Consider the following 14963-nt stretch of genomic DNA (forward strand, 5'->3'; position numbering starts at 1 on the left):
CTAACAGTGGTCAAAAAAATTAAAAGTATTAATTGATAAATTGTTAACTCAACAAACTCGCCCCCTCATAAAATTAACAAAATTATTTGTATTTGATTTTAAACAATGTGGGAAGCCACAGGTGATGATGTCATGGCTTTGGAGGCTTATGATAGGCTAATTTGAGTTCAGTAGAGGCACAACTGTGGATCTATTTTAAAAAACATGTTAAACACGCTACTTTTTTGTGTGACAATATAAACAAAAAATCAACAGAAAGCTTCTGGCTGGAACTTTGTATTTGTGCGCTTTTGGTACACCTGTCCATCTGACACACATGTAACATTCGCAAACAAAACTAATACATGACAAAGCTGCTTCTTTTGGATCATTTGGGGATTATTTTTGCTTCAAAAAATGATCTGATGGGACAGTGGGTAAACTATGTATGTGTGCAGGTTGTGCAAAAAAGAGTTAGTCCATTACAAAAGCTATTTAAGCCTAAAGTAGCATCTCAGTGCTAAACATGTTGCATCAAGCACAGACATCCCCAATGCTGATGTCAGAAGTTATATGACTGACCAGGGGTTCCTAAAAACACTTGGATGGTGTAATAGCACCTTGCACCAATCTGATGGTTGAATGGCCTAAATAAGAGATTTAAAACAATAAGTATATTTGTTATTGAGCTCATATCTCTATTTATTCAATAATTCACCAGCAAAAAGAGGTTTTAAATTTAAAATGTTGCTTATTTTGTTGATAGTTTTTGATTGAAATGCAATTAATGAATTACAGACTGTCATCAATACATTTTTTATTGAGTTTATGCACATATTTAGTTTCATCTGTATTTATCCACAGCAGGTGTGTTGGCTTTTAAATTTCTTGGAGTAAAATACCTATTTATGGCTGGAATTGAGAGGTGAGAGGAAGTCCACAGAATACAGAAGTGGGAAGGAGAAGGTGTAGACGTGTGGAAGTGAGTCGACCACAGGGAATGTGATGTCACACCTGTGGGGTGAAGATCGGGCAGTGAAATAAATGAGGGAACGTGCTGAGAGAGGTGAGCCGGAGAGGACGTGCCCTTCCTGTGTTCTCTTCTGGGCTTTTGGAAAAATTGTCTCCCGTCTTACTTGGAAGTTTAGGATATGTATGGAGGCAGAATATGACCACATGCAGGGGAGTGGCAGTACAAATTGGACAGACAAAATGTAATAATTTGTCCTTTGATTCTGACCTCTACCATTGACTAACAAGAAAATTACAGACCTGGTGAAATGACGATCAGTCACACATCCCCGTTTAATCACTTTAAACAACTCAATCATCTGGTTCACATGCTGGTGGTTGGATGCCTAACTTGCCAACTCACCCAGGACACCTTCATATCATCTCTCATTTAGAGTCCACCGCTATCCAGAACATAATATAAATGTGACTTTCAGCAGCACTTCCATTACAAATGTGCGCAAATCCTTGTTAATATTCTGCTAATGTTGGGGAAAAAAAACACAACCACGACCTTATTAAAACACATCAGTGTCTTACATGGGGTCTTGATTCCCCCACCATGCCATCGACCATTTTCTTACTGTGTTCATCCTACTTCAATTCGTTGCATTGGTTGCTAAAAAAGTCAAAGATAGCAGGTGTGAGGAACCTTTGCTCCTCAACCAATTACCCCACCAGGCATAATCCTCCCCAAACCCAACTCTCAATCACTCTCCCTAGCACTCTATTCTTTTTCCTCCATGCTGCTTTCACTCTCTCTTCTCTTCCCACGCAATTCCTTCTTTTTTTCATCTATTTCCTTCATCCCCGCAGCTCTGTGGCTCACCAATTACAGCAGCTAGCTGAAGTCACTCCCGCAGGCGGTCGTATGCATGCAGGAGGCGTGCAGCTGACTGACAGGGCACAAAGTGTTCTCCCAAAGCTAGCCTACAACCTGAGGAAGTCTGATAGCCAGGCTCCACCGGGGCTCGCTGTGGCTGGCTTTACATGGCTACACATTAGCTGCACCTCACGCCAGGCGGCCCGCCGCCTGCCTGTCACTTTTCTTTCTAAGTTAATGTCCATGGACAGGTGAACAGACACAGGTTCTTCGATTGAAAGTTTAAACACTCTACAGCACACAGTTGCTAGAGGAGAGGGACAAGCAATGACTAGAGTGAATTTTAAAGCAGAAAGTGGGAATGTGTGTAGGGAGGACATTTTACAAGACATCCTAGTTTATTTATTGTGAAGATTTTCACAGTTTCTAACCTCTTAAGTTGAATAATCAACTTAGAACCATCCACTAGGAGAGTTTACTGCCTCTAAAAGTATTGCAGCTAATGTACCGTGAGATACCAGCTCCAATGTCTAACACTAATGAAATCTTGTCCTGCTCATTCTAATTATGGCTTACCCCAATTTGTTTAATAATGACAATTATCAGCAAAAGTGATTGTTTTGTGTTGGTCTTGCAGTGTTTGTAGGATATAGAAAGATGTGAGAATCTGAGCTGGAGTCAATTTTTTTCCCCAAATATATTTTTTAACAATCATTGTTTTTGGCATTGCTAAAACATTCTTTATCATGATTTTGAGAAACTTAATTCAGAGACACCAATCACTAACATTCAGAGCAGGGAGAGTCAACATGCTAAGACATGGTAATAGAAATCCCCGTCCGTCTATTGGCTCTCAGCCTATCGGATGCCACCAGTTTAAAACCCAATCAGGAAAGAGGACCTCGCTGGAAATTAAGGGCTGCAGAGAAGGGTCTGTGTCAAAGTCATACCCTGTGAGGCAATGCTGCATTAAATTCATTCTGCACCTGAAGCGCCCGACTGAATACTGATTAGCATACAGGTTCGGCCCCACAGCACACACACAAAACTGGGTGGTTTCATGTAGATATTCATACTTAAGTTGTTGACATAAAAACTGTAAATAAGAGAGCACAGCACAAGGCAAAACGAAGAGAAATGAATAGAGAAAAAGTTAGAGAGAAAACAGAGTGAGTGAAATCGCATTAAAACAAGGCGGCTGTGTCTGATTTGCAGCTGGAGCAACAATCGATGGAAGGAGAGCAGAGCATAGCATATCTGCTTATGACAGTGTGTGGGCTGATGTAGTCATGTAACTGTACCCTCCTGCTATTTATTTCTTCTGTGCATTATGTCTGTGCTAAAAAGGTAAATCACATGTGAATGAAATGTTCAGGAAATAAAACCTCCCCTACATCATTATAAATAAATGGGGATTGTTGCGTAGGGAAAAGTAGGAGTGATGTTGAGAGAAGTTTCATCTCAAACCACATGCAAGATTGATCTCAAAATCCACCTGTTAAGGCATACCTATCCCACATGAGCACCCCATCCTAACTACCACTTCACTTTCATACATTTTGTGTATAATTTTTCACTAGGGGTCTGCTTTTCAGTAAGAAGGTTCCAGGTTCAAATCCCAACTTGGGATTTTTCTGCATGGAGTTTGAATGTTTTCCCTGCTACTGCAGTCCAAAAGCATTACAGTTAGGTTAATTGATCTCTCCAAATTGTCCTTTGGTAAGAGTGTTGCATTCCTTGTTCTTCCAGTTGACAAAGAGGCATTTACTTTCGAATGCCAGACTTGAATTAATGTAGTTGAACGATGAAGAGACAGCTGAATTAGTGAGTGAAATCCTGATCTACATGGATTTGCTGCTGTCACACAAAACACTGGAGGGAAACATCACCAGAAAATCCAACTTCTTCTTGGTTTCAATAATTTATTTTCCTTTTAAATTCTACTGTCACTTAAAGTAGTGTAAACTCACTACACTGTGAAAAGGGATGTTGTGTGTGCAATTTCACACATGAAGTATCTATGAATACATTTTGGATACAAACTCTTACTATTTTCAGCAGCACAGCCGTAGTGTATGTTTTCATACAAGATGGCTGAAATCCAGCCGCTTGTTCCCAGGCTGAGATTAATTGGCCGCAGACGCTCCTCTGCTGCTGTACAGCACAGTTAACGAGGTGTGAGCCAATCACACGCACGTGCACCGACACATACACACGCACTTGTTTGAATGCATGTGCCAAACCAACAAGTGGCCCCAGTGCTTGTGTTGAGTCAGCTCCTCAAGAATAAGCATCAAGTTCTTCGGCTCATCCTCTTGGGGTCAGTTCTCGGAGACAACGAGTGTGTGACACAGTGCAGGCAGGGTGAGACAGCAAAAGCTGTGAGTGTCGCCACCTCACCACTTCATAGGAACGATCAATAAAGCAAAGTCAAATAGTTCTCACCAAATTATTCTACATAGCTCCTTTTTGTCTGTTTTGCAGTTTGAGTTGCAAAACAGGCCTTCACCTGTTTCCCCTGACATTTTACTTCACACTAAAACATTTAAAGTGCTATTCCTTGAACTTTTTTGAATGTGTATTAGTGTAAATGGAGAGGGCAGAGAGGAGAAATGTGGAATATGGATTCGACCCTGTTTACTCTGAAACCACTTACTCCAGAGGAGCTGCAGAAATCCCGTCAGCATGAATCATGCACTCCATAAAACTTCAATCCTTTATGGAAGAGTGGCAGGTTAAAATGTAACTTTTTGACTTTCATGAACACTGCAAATCACTTATATAGTAACTAAATAAAATGCATAAAAATGTGTGGTTGTAATGCAACAAAATGTGAAAAAGTTCAAAGAATATTAATGTTTTTCAAGGCTTTATGTGTTCAAAAGATAAAGGTTTTACCCACTTAGTTGAAGTTATGCAGGTAGTTATCACATATTGGGTTAGTGTATAGTTATTTTATTACCTGAAGGTACTAACTTGGATCACAATTTGATGATCTTAAATCCTTCTTTCTTTTCTTTATGTATAAATAAGTAGAAGATCAAAAAGCTGTGTGTGTTGGCTAAACCTTTCAAAATTGTGTAAATGTTCAACATGATAAACTTTGGCAACATTTATAAAATGACTCTTCCCAATAAAGAACAGTTTCAAACTGAGTTGATTTTAAGTCTGCGTTAAAAATAATTTGTACTTAGATTGCTAACTAAAAGATAGAACATCCTAAAGAGCCACTCTGGTTTTAAAACAGTCCTTATGGACTGGTCAAGCTAAGCTCCACCATGGTCTGGGATTAAATACTGTACAAATAAAATCACTATTGTGAATATTTTTACTGTGGGGGGCAGCTGCCTGTTGGTGCCCATGTAAATGAATGGTTCTCCTTGATTGGCTGATTTACGAATGCTAGCCAATAGTGTCAAGTACCATTACAGCTTATTTCAGCTTTCCAGGCTGTCTTTTTTTTTCAACTATTTTGATAATGCTCTATGAAAAAAATCTATTAAAAGGAAAATGCCTGTTACTGGCAATAGACATTTGATAATGGCAGTGAAAGCAACACAGGGTGTTTGAAGGCAACATTTTACTGTTGACTTCTAGAATGATTTGAGTTGCTTGTGATTTAAGATGACATAAAAGGACTCAACAACTGAAAACCAGATGATAAATCAGAGTTAGTGTTGACATCCACTGCATGCAGACCTCACAGGATTATTTCCAGGTTTAAAAGTCAAGGTTTGAAAATTTACATCTGATAGAAGCACATTCCTCTGCAAATGCGATTTTTAATCGTGCAGCTGAAATAAGATAGTTTAAAACTAAAGCTTTAATTATCTGTAACAATATGGATAGTAATACTGATTATTACAAAACTTAATAAAACACAATCTAACTCAAGACTTGCGTTGTGTCATTTGATATTACATTATTTTGGGGATGATATAATATTTACATAAAAGATCGATGGGCACGTAGATCACACACACAATCCCAGAAAGGAAAATTCTTTCATTTTGTTGATGGAATGACAGTAAGCTCTGCTTAAGCCTCTGTGCACTAAGCACCAACTATTAAAAAAATCTCTGAAGTGAAACTTTGGTCATTTCATGATGGACTTCAGAAGACAGAGAGACACTCATTGAGTGGTGAAGCTCTGAATTTCAACCATAAATAGAGGCTTTGATAGCGAGGAGCCATTGTTGTAGAGATCCCATCAGACTGAGAAGGGATAAGTTGCTTTGGGGCAAAACTATTCTCAGAACTGCCCAAAAAAGAAGGAATCAATTTTTTCCTCATTCATCCATCTATCCATCCGTTTGTCCATCCATCCATCCATCCATCCATCCGTCCGTCCGTCCGTCCATCCATCCATCCGTCCATCCATCCATCTGTCCGTCCATCCGTCCATCCATCCGTCCATTCATCCAGCCATCCATCACCATTTATAGATGGGATTTACAGATGATGGAAATGGAGGGTAAAATAATGGAATAATCCACATGCTCTCTCAGCCCTTGGCAGGACACTTTAGTCTCCCTTTTACCAGCCATGTTTATTTTAACCTGCAGGTCAGAGTGAGCTCAACCTTAAATGTTGCAGGAGCTTTTACATTTTACAGCCAGACAGCAGTGTGGCTCTACCGTCCCTCTGTGGCTCCCCATTTCATCCCAAGCCTTTATCGCTCTCCCATTCCCAGTTCACTCTCTCACCATCTATCTGTGTGTCCCTCCAGCTTTTCATCTGCATTCTTCCTCTTTCAACTCCTTCACCCCACTGCCACCTTTTTAATTCTCTCGCCTCTCCGCTCTTTGAAGTATCCTTCAACACTGCCCCCTTTTCTCTGTGCCCTTTGTCTGAGTGGCCCTATTGCGTTGTCTCTGTACAACGGCATGCCGTCTGTTAGCGCTGCTCCGACATCATGGCTGCAGCGTCCTGGCTATAAATAACTCAGTCTCACAGTGTTCAGTCCAAGACGAGACCGAGAGCCAGAGGGAGAGCAATCTGCTGTCTCCCTCAAGTTATGCTGGAAGGTGCAAATGAGACAGTTGACACTGTGCAACCTTCACGACCAAGACCTTTGTCATTTGTGGTGCACAAAGTGCTTCTGAATTTAGACATTCTACTTAGACTAGTTGTAATACGGCAGTTTTTATGAGATTTCTATTCATCCTCAGCACCTGTGGTGCTTTCTGAAGGTTTGATTGATGACAGGGCTCAGTGTTGTCACAGTTCATACTTAACAGTTCAGTTCATACAGGTAAAAATTTAATGATGTTTATAGTTAACCACCTTAAAATTAATACTAACCTCATTTATTCATCAAATTTTTATTAAAAGTTTTTTTTTTTAAAAAAGCATAAACTTGTTAACACACCATCTGTGTCATTAGACAGCATCTGCAACCTGGCCTATTGCTGTTTATTTACAGCTGGTTGATTCTCTTCTGTTCCATATAAAGTGTATTTTAATATGGCCAGATGGTTAAGAAAGTTCTCCAAGAAAAATTTACTTTTTTTTCTCTCCTTTTACATTTTGGTCTAACTCTAACTTTTATACAATGCACATGATGTTCCTTCAACGAAAAGTAAAAAGTCAAATAAATTAATTGGGAAGCACATGCAAAAATGTGTGCATTTTCTGTTTAAATTCTGAGAAAGCAAAATTTGCCTGAAATTGTGTTTAAAAAGAAAATAATAGAGGTACAGTACAAGTCAGTTTTGATTTTTAGGGCTTAAGCGTTTGGTTAATATTTTGTTTTGAAGAGCCATACTGTACGTTCTCAATAATGGGTTTTTTTGGTACCTCTTTTCTCCATATAGAATATCTCTTCTTAGTGCACCGTTTAATGTGATCAGGAAGTTATCACATTAAGTTTTAAGAAGGATGGTCGAACATCCCAGGATCATACTAGATGTCTCTTGGTAACTACAGAAAGTGTGTGTTTTCTCTGGAAGCTGCTAAAGGACATTTAACTAAGTATGGGTGAAGATCTACCTTTAGATTAAGCTAGACTTGTTTGGTGAAATATAATTTCACACCTAAAAGAACTGTTAAAATATATAAGTAAAATGTATATGTGGATCCAAGCTTCTGTTGCCATTGTATGTTAGATTGGAGTCTTTATAACTACTTATACCAATTATACTAGTTACACCATTTTACAACGGTAATCTGCAACCACAGCAGTCTACTTTCTGAAAGTGGTCTGCTATGGTTGCCCGCCAAAACAAACAGCCCAATGTTTCACATCATTGCTTTAACAATGATCAACTATTGTGCCAGGATTGTTATGCATTTTAATATTATTTCTGATTAATTGCTGCTGGTTGTACCACATGTAATCTTTCAAACAGAGGGCACTATGCTGTGCAATAAAAAGGTTCAGTAACCATGTGATGGAAAATCTGTCCTGGCTGTACCTCACCTGTAAACGTGTGACTGCTGGGATAAGCTGCAGCCTGACACAAGCTTGAACATGAGCAATCTGTTTTGGAAAACAATGATTTGGCCAACATTTCCAAATAAATATTAAATTAATTTATGCCAGGATAATTTACAAGTCTTTTGTTTTATTCGTTTTTTAAATAATCTGACATTCATCAGAAACTGAGCTGACCTCTTTCAAGTCATTTTACATCTATGAGTGCCACACAGTGACATACAAAACAAAGTTACCTACTGTGTTAAAATTGGTGCCTAATTAAAGAGATAATAAAGCCTGTGCAATTCCAGCAAAATAAACATCTACTTCAATTAAGTCTACCAATAAATACCCGTAACTAACAAATGAAAGCAAGAGCCAAGGTTGTAAAGGAAACAACTAAGCATCAGGTGAGTTATATAGTAGTGTGGGAGAACTGGTGTTATCAAGGCCATTGATTGTGTCTATGATATCATGGATTGAAAATCACAAATGGTAAATGTCCTACATAGCACTTTATCAAATTTGTTGCGTTTTACACAACAATCAGTCATTCATCTATTCATACACACATTCACTGATGGTGGTACGCTACAGCTGCCTCTGGGGCAGACTGACAAAAGCAAAGCTGCTGCACATTCTGAGCCACTGGGCCCTTTGACCACCACCAGTGAGCAAGGCGGGGGGAGTGTCTTCCCCAACAACAGAGCGAAGGTTCAAATAGGCAACCCACTAATTACAGGGAGCCAGTTATAACCTTCTGTCACTTAATTCTGAGGCTTTTTTGCTTTGTTTTCAAACCTGCTCTCGGTTTAGGCATGGGAAGTTGTGGACAGATGCTACTACATCGAGCCTTGATGCCTTAAGCTAGCTGTCACCCAAAATAACATCACTGCTTCGTCCTCTCAGGGTTTTGTTGACAAGGAAGCTGGAAAGGATTCCTTGTGATGTTTCAGTGGTAATCGTTTTTAGATTAGGGACAGTCTTGTTTTTAGTGTAGCATGAGGCGGATTGAGATTTTCTAGTCTTGGACATATGGGATATATAGCACCGCACATATTGCGATTGCACAGTCCATTAGCTTTCATTCTGTTTCTTTGCCTCTCTGACAGAGATGACAAGCCTCCCGTCCTTTCTTGGCTAACATCCTGTACTTTTAAACCTTATGTGTGTCTTTCAACACTTAAATTAAAAAAAAGTAATCTCCTTTAAAGTATGTGTTCTTTTGAAAGTTACAGTTTCCCCGAAAAAGGCTTAATGTAACTTGAAGAAACGGGCTTTTCATCAGCCTTCCTGTAGGTTTGCTCTTTTTTTGTCTGTTTTATTGCAGTACAGTCTAAAAGGATTTTGTATATGTCTTGCTTCTCTCAGGTGACAGTAACCCAAAAGAGAGCAGCCCCTTCATCAACAGCAGTGAAGCTGCCGCTGAGAAGAACCAGCAATATGATGGCAAGAACATGGCCTTGTTTGAGGTAAAATCTTCTCTGTGCAGACACACCTCTACATTCAGAAGTGTAATACACATGTTCAGCATTGAATCTTGGATGCAGGGTTTACTCATTCTCACTATTTAGTTTTTGAAAAGGGCCCCTGACATTTATTAATGAGGGTAGTTATTGTGTGAAGGGCATATGGGAACCTTGTGTTAATACAAGTGACTCTTACACTGCTACAGGAAAGAGCCCAAACAATGCAGTTTACCACAGCCTTGCACAAATGTAATTACAATCTGCTCTCAATGGGATTCTGGATCTAATAAGGAACGTGATGTGAGTTCTTTGTCTTGCTCTTGGAAAGATGACTCAGGAATCAATCAAGTCAGCAGTTACATACCATTGATTAATAGAATCTTCACACCACTGCTAACTAATGGTATCCATGTATTGGTGTCTCTACAGGAGGAGATGGACACCAGTCCTATGGTGTCATCTCTTCTCAGCAGCCTGGCCAACTACTCCAACCTTCCCCAAGGCTGCAAGGAGCATGAGGAGGCTGAGAACAACGAGGCAGAGTCAGCGCGCAAGAAACCCGTCAAGGTACCCTCCATAAATGTGATCTTAGACTGCAGATATTCAGCAAATGGTGGAGATTAAACATCAGTCCTAACAGTCCTAAGATCAAAACTATTTTCCTTTAGTATTGAGTAAATCAGAAAACATCTCTCTGTCACTGGGCCTTCAGTAACTAATCTTTTGGCTGATTAGATGCTGATCCCACATAGATTGCGATAGCAACATCTGTTGCCATGTGGTTAAATTTAACAACTGCAGTTTAAGTTGCTAGATAAGTTAATTTGGGTTTTGATAGAAAGGTGTGTGAACCAAATGTGAAGTTTGTTGTATTGGGAGCTGCATTGCCATATGCTGAAAATAGCAATAATGGGCACAGGAGTATCAGAACTTGACCAAGGAGCAACAGCACCAGGAAGCCTCATCTGATAATTCACATATTGTTTACTATCATGTAGATGATCACTTATTTGGTAAACACATGCCACTGGGATGCAGAAGAAAAAGAATGCAAGTCTGTGGGGGCAGTGTGATACTTTGGGCAATATTGTTCTTGGAACCTTTGGGTCCTGTCATTCCTGTGGATGTTACTTTGACATGTGCTAACAACATGAGCATTGTTGAAGGTCATGTTCATTGGTGGTGAAGATTCCCAGTCAATCATAAGGTAACTTGACTTCTAATCTTTTTTGACCTTTTACCTTCCATCTAAAAAGGTGTCTTTATTTCTGATAATGGGCTAAGAATGTTTTTTTTTTCCCCATGTAACATTAACCTGGGTAGCAAAAGCTTGTTTTTCAGTACACTGTCTGATCCCATTAGCTCAGTACGTCCTGGTCTGACGATTATTCACTAATAATCGGTAGACTTGGGCCACAGTTAAGTCTAGAAGAAGACTAAAAGGTTGTGCTTATGAGACCAAAAATAACCTTCATCCATTGCTATTCAGTGCTATTAAGGTTTGATCCTCATTTAGCCACTGTTGTCACTTGAGACCTTGCAGACGCTGCCCTTCACTGCTTCGCTATGATCCTATTGTGATCAGTTTATGGGCATACTGAACCACATCCTCTGAACCTTTTTCCACCAGTGCTGGAGCAATTTCTGAGCTGTCAAATGATCCTAACAAGGCTACTGTCAGAGTTTCTGAAGTTCCTACTTTTAACCATTTTTTTCTCCTTCTAGCGCATTAATTTCAAGGGCAGTAAGTTCACTTTCTCCCTAATATATCCTGTCCATTACCAGGAGCCATGGTAATGAGAAAATCAATGTTTTTTCACTGAATTTGTCTCTGGTCAGAACGTTATGGCCATGTAATGCATAATCAGTAAAAAACTAGAAATCGTTGTAGTGCGTTGTAGTGAAAACTATGATGCAGGAATGTGCACTAAAAAGTGCACTACTTTTTTAACCTTGGACACATTTAAAAAAAATCATCTTGCAGTTGCTCATTGCTTATGCTGAAGCTTATCAATAAAATGAAATGTCGCTGCATTGCCACCGTGATGAAGCATAGACTAATGATGCTATTATCTGCAATACAGATAATACGATTTCAATGATAGTTTAAGCTGTCTGCACAAAAGGCCAGGCTTTTGTTATGAAAAATTATGTCTCATAAAACAAATTACTAAAATCAACTTACACCAATCTACGTCTTTACTCGATATGAGTTTGTATGCATCAATACATCACTTTCCAGTGCATTTAAATTTGCAGCAGTAATATTATTAATTGTGCTCAATAAATAAAATTACCTCCTCAGTCAAAAAGGGCTGTTATGGTTTTTTTGGGTTTTTTTTTTCCTGGATGGTGATTATGGGTTGCCAAATATAGATTTGTTCTCCAAATAAGTAGTCGTTATGAATCCCTATTAGAACAGTTTTCTAATACTTTTTGGAATACACTCACATTTTTACTGGAGATCCACTAAAAGTGTGGTCAATCATTCTCTGTTATTAAAGATCCCCTGTTTATGTTACTGAATTGCATCTTAAATGCCACTAGCTTATTAGTTTCTCTCACACCCTCCCTTGGTATTTTCTGCTGCTGGCGGTTGACGGTTGCCAGTAGAATGGAGTTCAACTTTCACAAATTTCCCTAGCACTTGATTGACACAGGTGCAGCAATATTATCAGTCCTGTGGGAAATTATAATTTTTGCCTCTCAGCAGCTTGTTATTTTGCATAGCTGAAATGATAAAAGATAATGCAGATAATGAAGGATATAAAAATAACTGGGGCAGACCGGCAGACAGTGACTTTCAGAAGTTTCTTTCTTCAGTCAGCTCATGTGATGTAAGACGACGTTAAGGCATTGAAAAGTCATAGCAGTGACAGGTTGTCAGCTTTTTATGACCTTTGACGCGTCTGTCATTCCAGGTGTCCAATCAGCTGGAGATTTTCTCTCACTTTTTGCTTTTGCCCATGTTTGTTCCTGTCACTTTTCCCCTCCTTTCTGTTCCGAGGCTTTGATTTACTTTGACACAGGTGTTCATTTTAGCATTTTCACCTTGGAGCAAATCAGTGTTGTTGACCCAGGAGATCGGAGTTCCCACATTATCAGAAACTCCCTCCAGATGAGTCCAGCAGAAAACAGCAAGAGTGAAATAACTATTACAGACTACTGAACTCAGGAGTAAATTGTTGGTATCCTGATTACTCAGATGTATAGCAGGATAACAAAAATAAACCTTGAACATTTTTCTGAATATTTGTGTAGTCAGTGGATGGCATGAATGGTTTATTAATATTTTTTTACTGTAGCAACATTATTTAATTATGTTTTAATTACCCTCACACCTGAATAATATTGTTGTCTCATATATTCACACCTTTACAAACAATTGCACCAAGACACATTTCCCCTGTGTCTTAAGACCTGAAGAGGAGTGATTATTCTGGTATGAGTGATTATTCTGATGCAATGACTGGTATTATCGAGAGATGTGACTGGAACCTGTTTTTTCCAAGTACTATTGTAAACATAAACTATGTAGTCCTACACTCCTCTTATGGCTTAAAAATATAACTTCACTATTTGATATGCCAACATAGGAGTTATGAAAGAAAAATTTAATAAACAAATGGCAGCTTCAAATGAGTTTTGACTTTTATGCTTTCAGTTAAGTAACAATCTTAGCTTTCAAAGTGATGTCCCTAAACACCTCAACTGCATTTATAGATTGCAGTTTCATTAAGCACAGTAAAATGTACATAATGTTCTGGTTTATCTTTGTCATTTTTATTTTAAAAAGATTGTAATATAAAAATGAATGTGAAAAAAAATTGATTGTGTGTGATTTGTTCGTTATTTCACTATAGCTATACATGTAAATATTTTAAAATTTAATTAAAAGGATATTTGAATAATCTCATTCATTGTTTCCAACTCAACTTGAACTAATAGAAATAAAATAAAAACATGGCAGAAAAATAAAGGGTGCTAAAGCTGCAATAGATTTTAAGATAAATTATTGAATAAAAAGGTTTAGAATTAAATTATGTTAAAAGTAGAGTCCAATTTTTTTTGTTAATGAATTATGACCCTGTGATTCTCATATACATAAATATGGAAATTTCTTTAACATTTTGAACATTTAATCATAAACAAAGTTTTCATCATTGAACGAACATAAAATATATCACTATTTCATTCAGTATTTTCATTCAATAAAACAAATGTTACAGTATTATTTCTGGTGTGTCCAGCCATCCACATAATTTTGCTTTTATGTATTCAAGCACTTTCAAGAGCTGTTGTTCCTGGGAGTATATTCAGTTTATATAACTAATCCACACAGTGCGCTATAGGCACTAACGATACATTTCTGCTTTATGAAATGCTCTCAGGAAAAGAGCTAATGGTAGCAGCTGTTTAACGTTAAGTCCGTAGAAACAACATTTGTTTAAACCTACATTTTAGATGGACAATCTTTCACACTGTGCATCTGCTTTTTTTATAATCTGATTGTAAGAGTGTTGCAGGTGAACAGTAATAGTGGAAACATTTAAGCTATTTCCTATAAATTCCACGTTGTTTTACCCCTTCATGCTGAATGTAAAGCATACTTGTCCAGCTATCCTTAGCTCAGGTTGCACTGTGAGTAGCTCTAATCTCCCCCCTGTCACCTCAGCCCCTTCAACACATTAATTAGTCTGCATTTTGAACCAAGCTGCGGCTTCTCCCATCAGCAGCCCATTCCAGAGGCAATCTCTCCATCGCCACGAGAGGCTTTTCATTAAGGCAGCCTGAGGCGCTTTATCACTCACACAGCGACTCCTCTCGTTCTCCTCCGTCACCTTCCCTCTTTCTATCTCGCTCGGCTCACCCCTCCTCATTCTCCATCTCCTTCATCATTGCACCCTCGAGTGAGCGAGGCAGAGGGAAGCCGAGGCAGCGGCCTTTCTTTGGCGCAGTGTGAAAAGCCAAGATTAAAGAACTAGTTGGTGTGTGACATGACGGCGCAGGCTGGAGGTCACAGAGGTCATACTGTAGTTGATCCCCCAGCAGATTTTTCTCCTAAATCTCATATGTAATGTGCAACCTACATATGATTCAATAGGCAATGTGGAATGTTTCCAGCAGAATTGCATTTAAAGAAACAAAGATTTTTCATATTTCTACGAAAGTGTGAGATCTGATTGAAAATGCATAAGTATGAATGGTTTCATTTCCTGGTATTGATTAAAGTTGGGTGGATGAAAATAAGTGTTTAGCCACA

At 38.7% G+C, this 14963-nt stretch overlaps 1 protein-coding gene across 3 annotated transcripts in view; it reads left to right on the forward strand.

Annotated features, from left to right (window-relative positions):
* Positions 1-14963, forward strand: part of LOC102230568 (solute carrier family 12 member 5-like) — a 142788-nt gene that overhangs the window by 86461 nt on the left and 41364 nt on the right. For all 3 annotated transcript variants that reach the window (XM_023325297.1, XM_023325298.1, XM_023325299.1), the window contains exons 2-3: positions 9603-9703; positions 10130-10267. In XM_023325297.1, the coding sequence (XP_023181065.1) occupies positions 9603-9703; positions 10130-10267 (239 nt within the window). The remainder of the gene's footprint in view (positions 1-9602; positions 9704-10129; positions 10268-14963) is intronic.

This window comes from Xiphophorus maculatus, chromosome 20 (assembly GCF_002775205.1).
Source record: "Xiphophorus maculatus strain JP 163 A chromosome 20, X_maculatus-5.0-male, whole genome shotgun sequence".
In the NCBI taxonomy this organism is placed as follows: domain Eukaryota; kingdom Metazoa; phylum Chordata; class Actinopteri; order Cyprinodontiformes; family Poeciliidae; genus Xiphophorus; species Xiphophorus maculatus.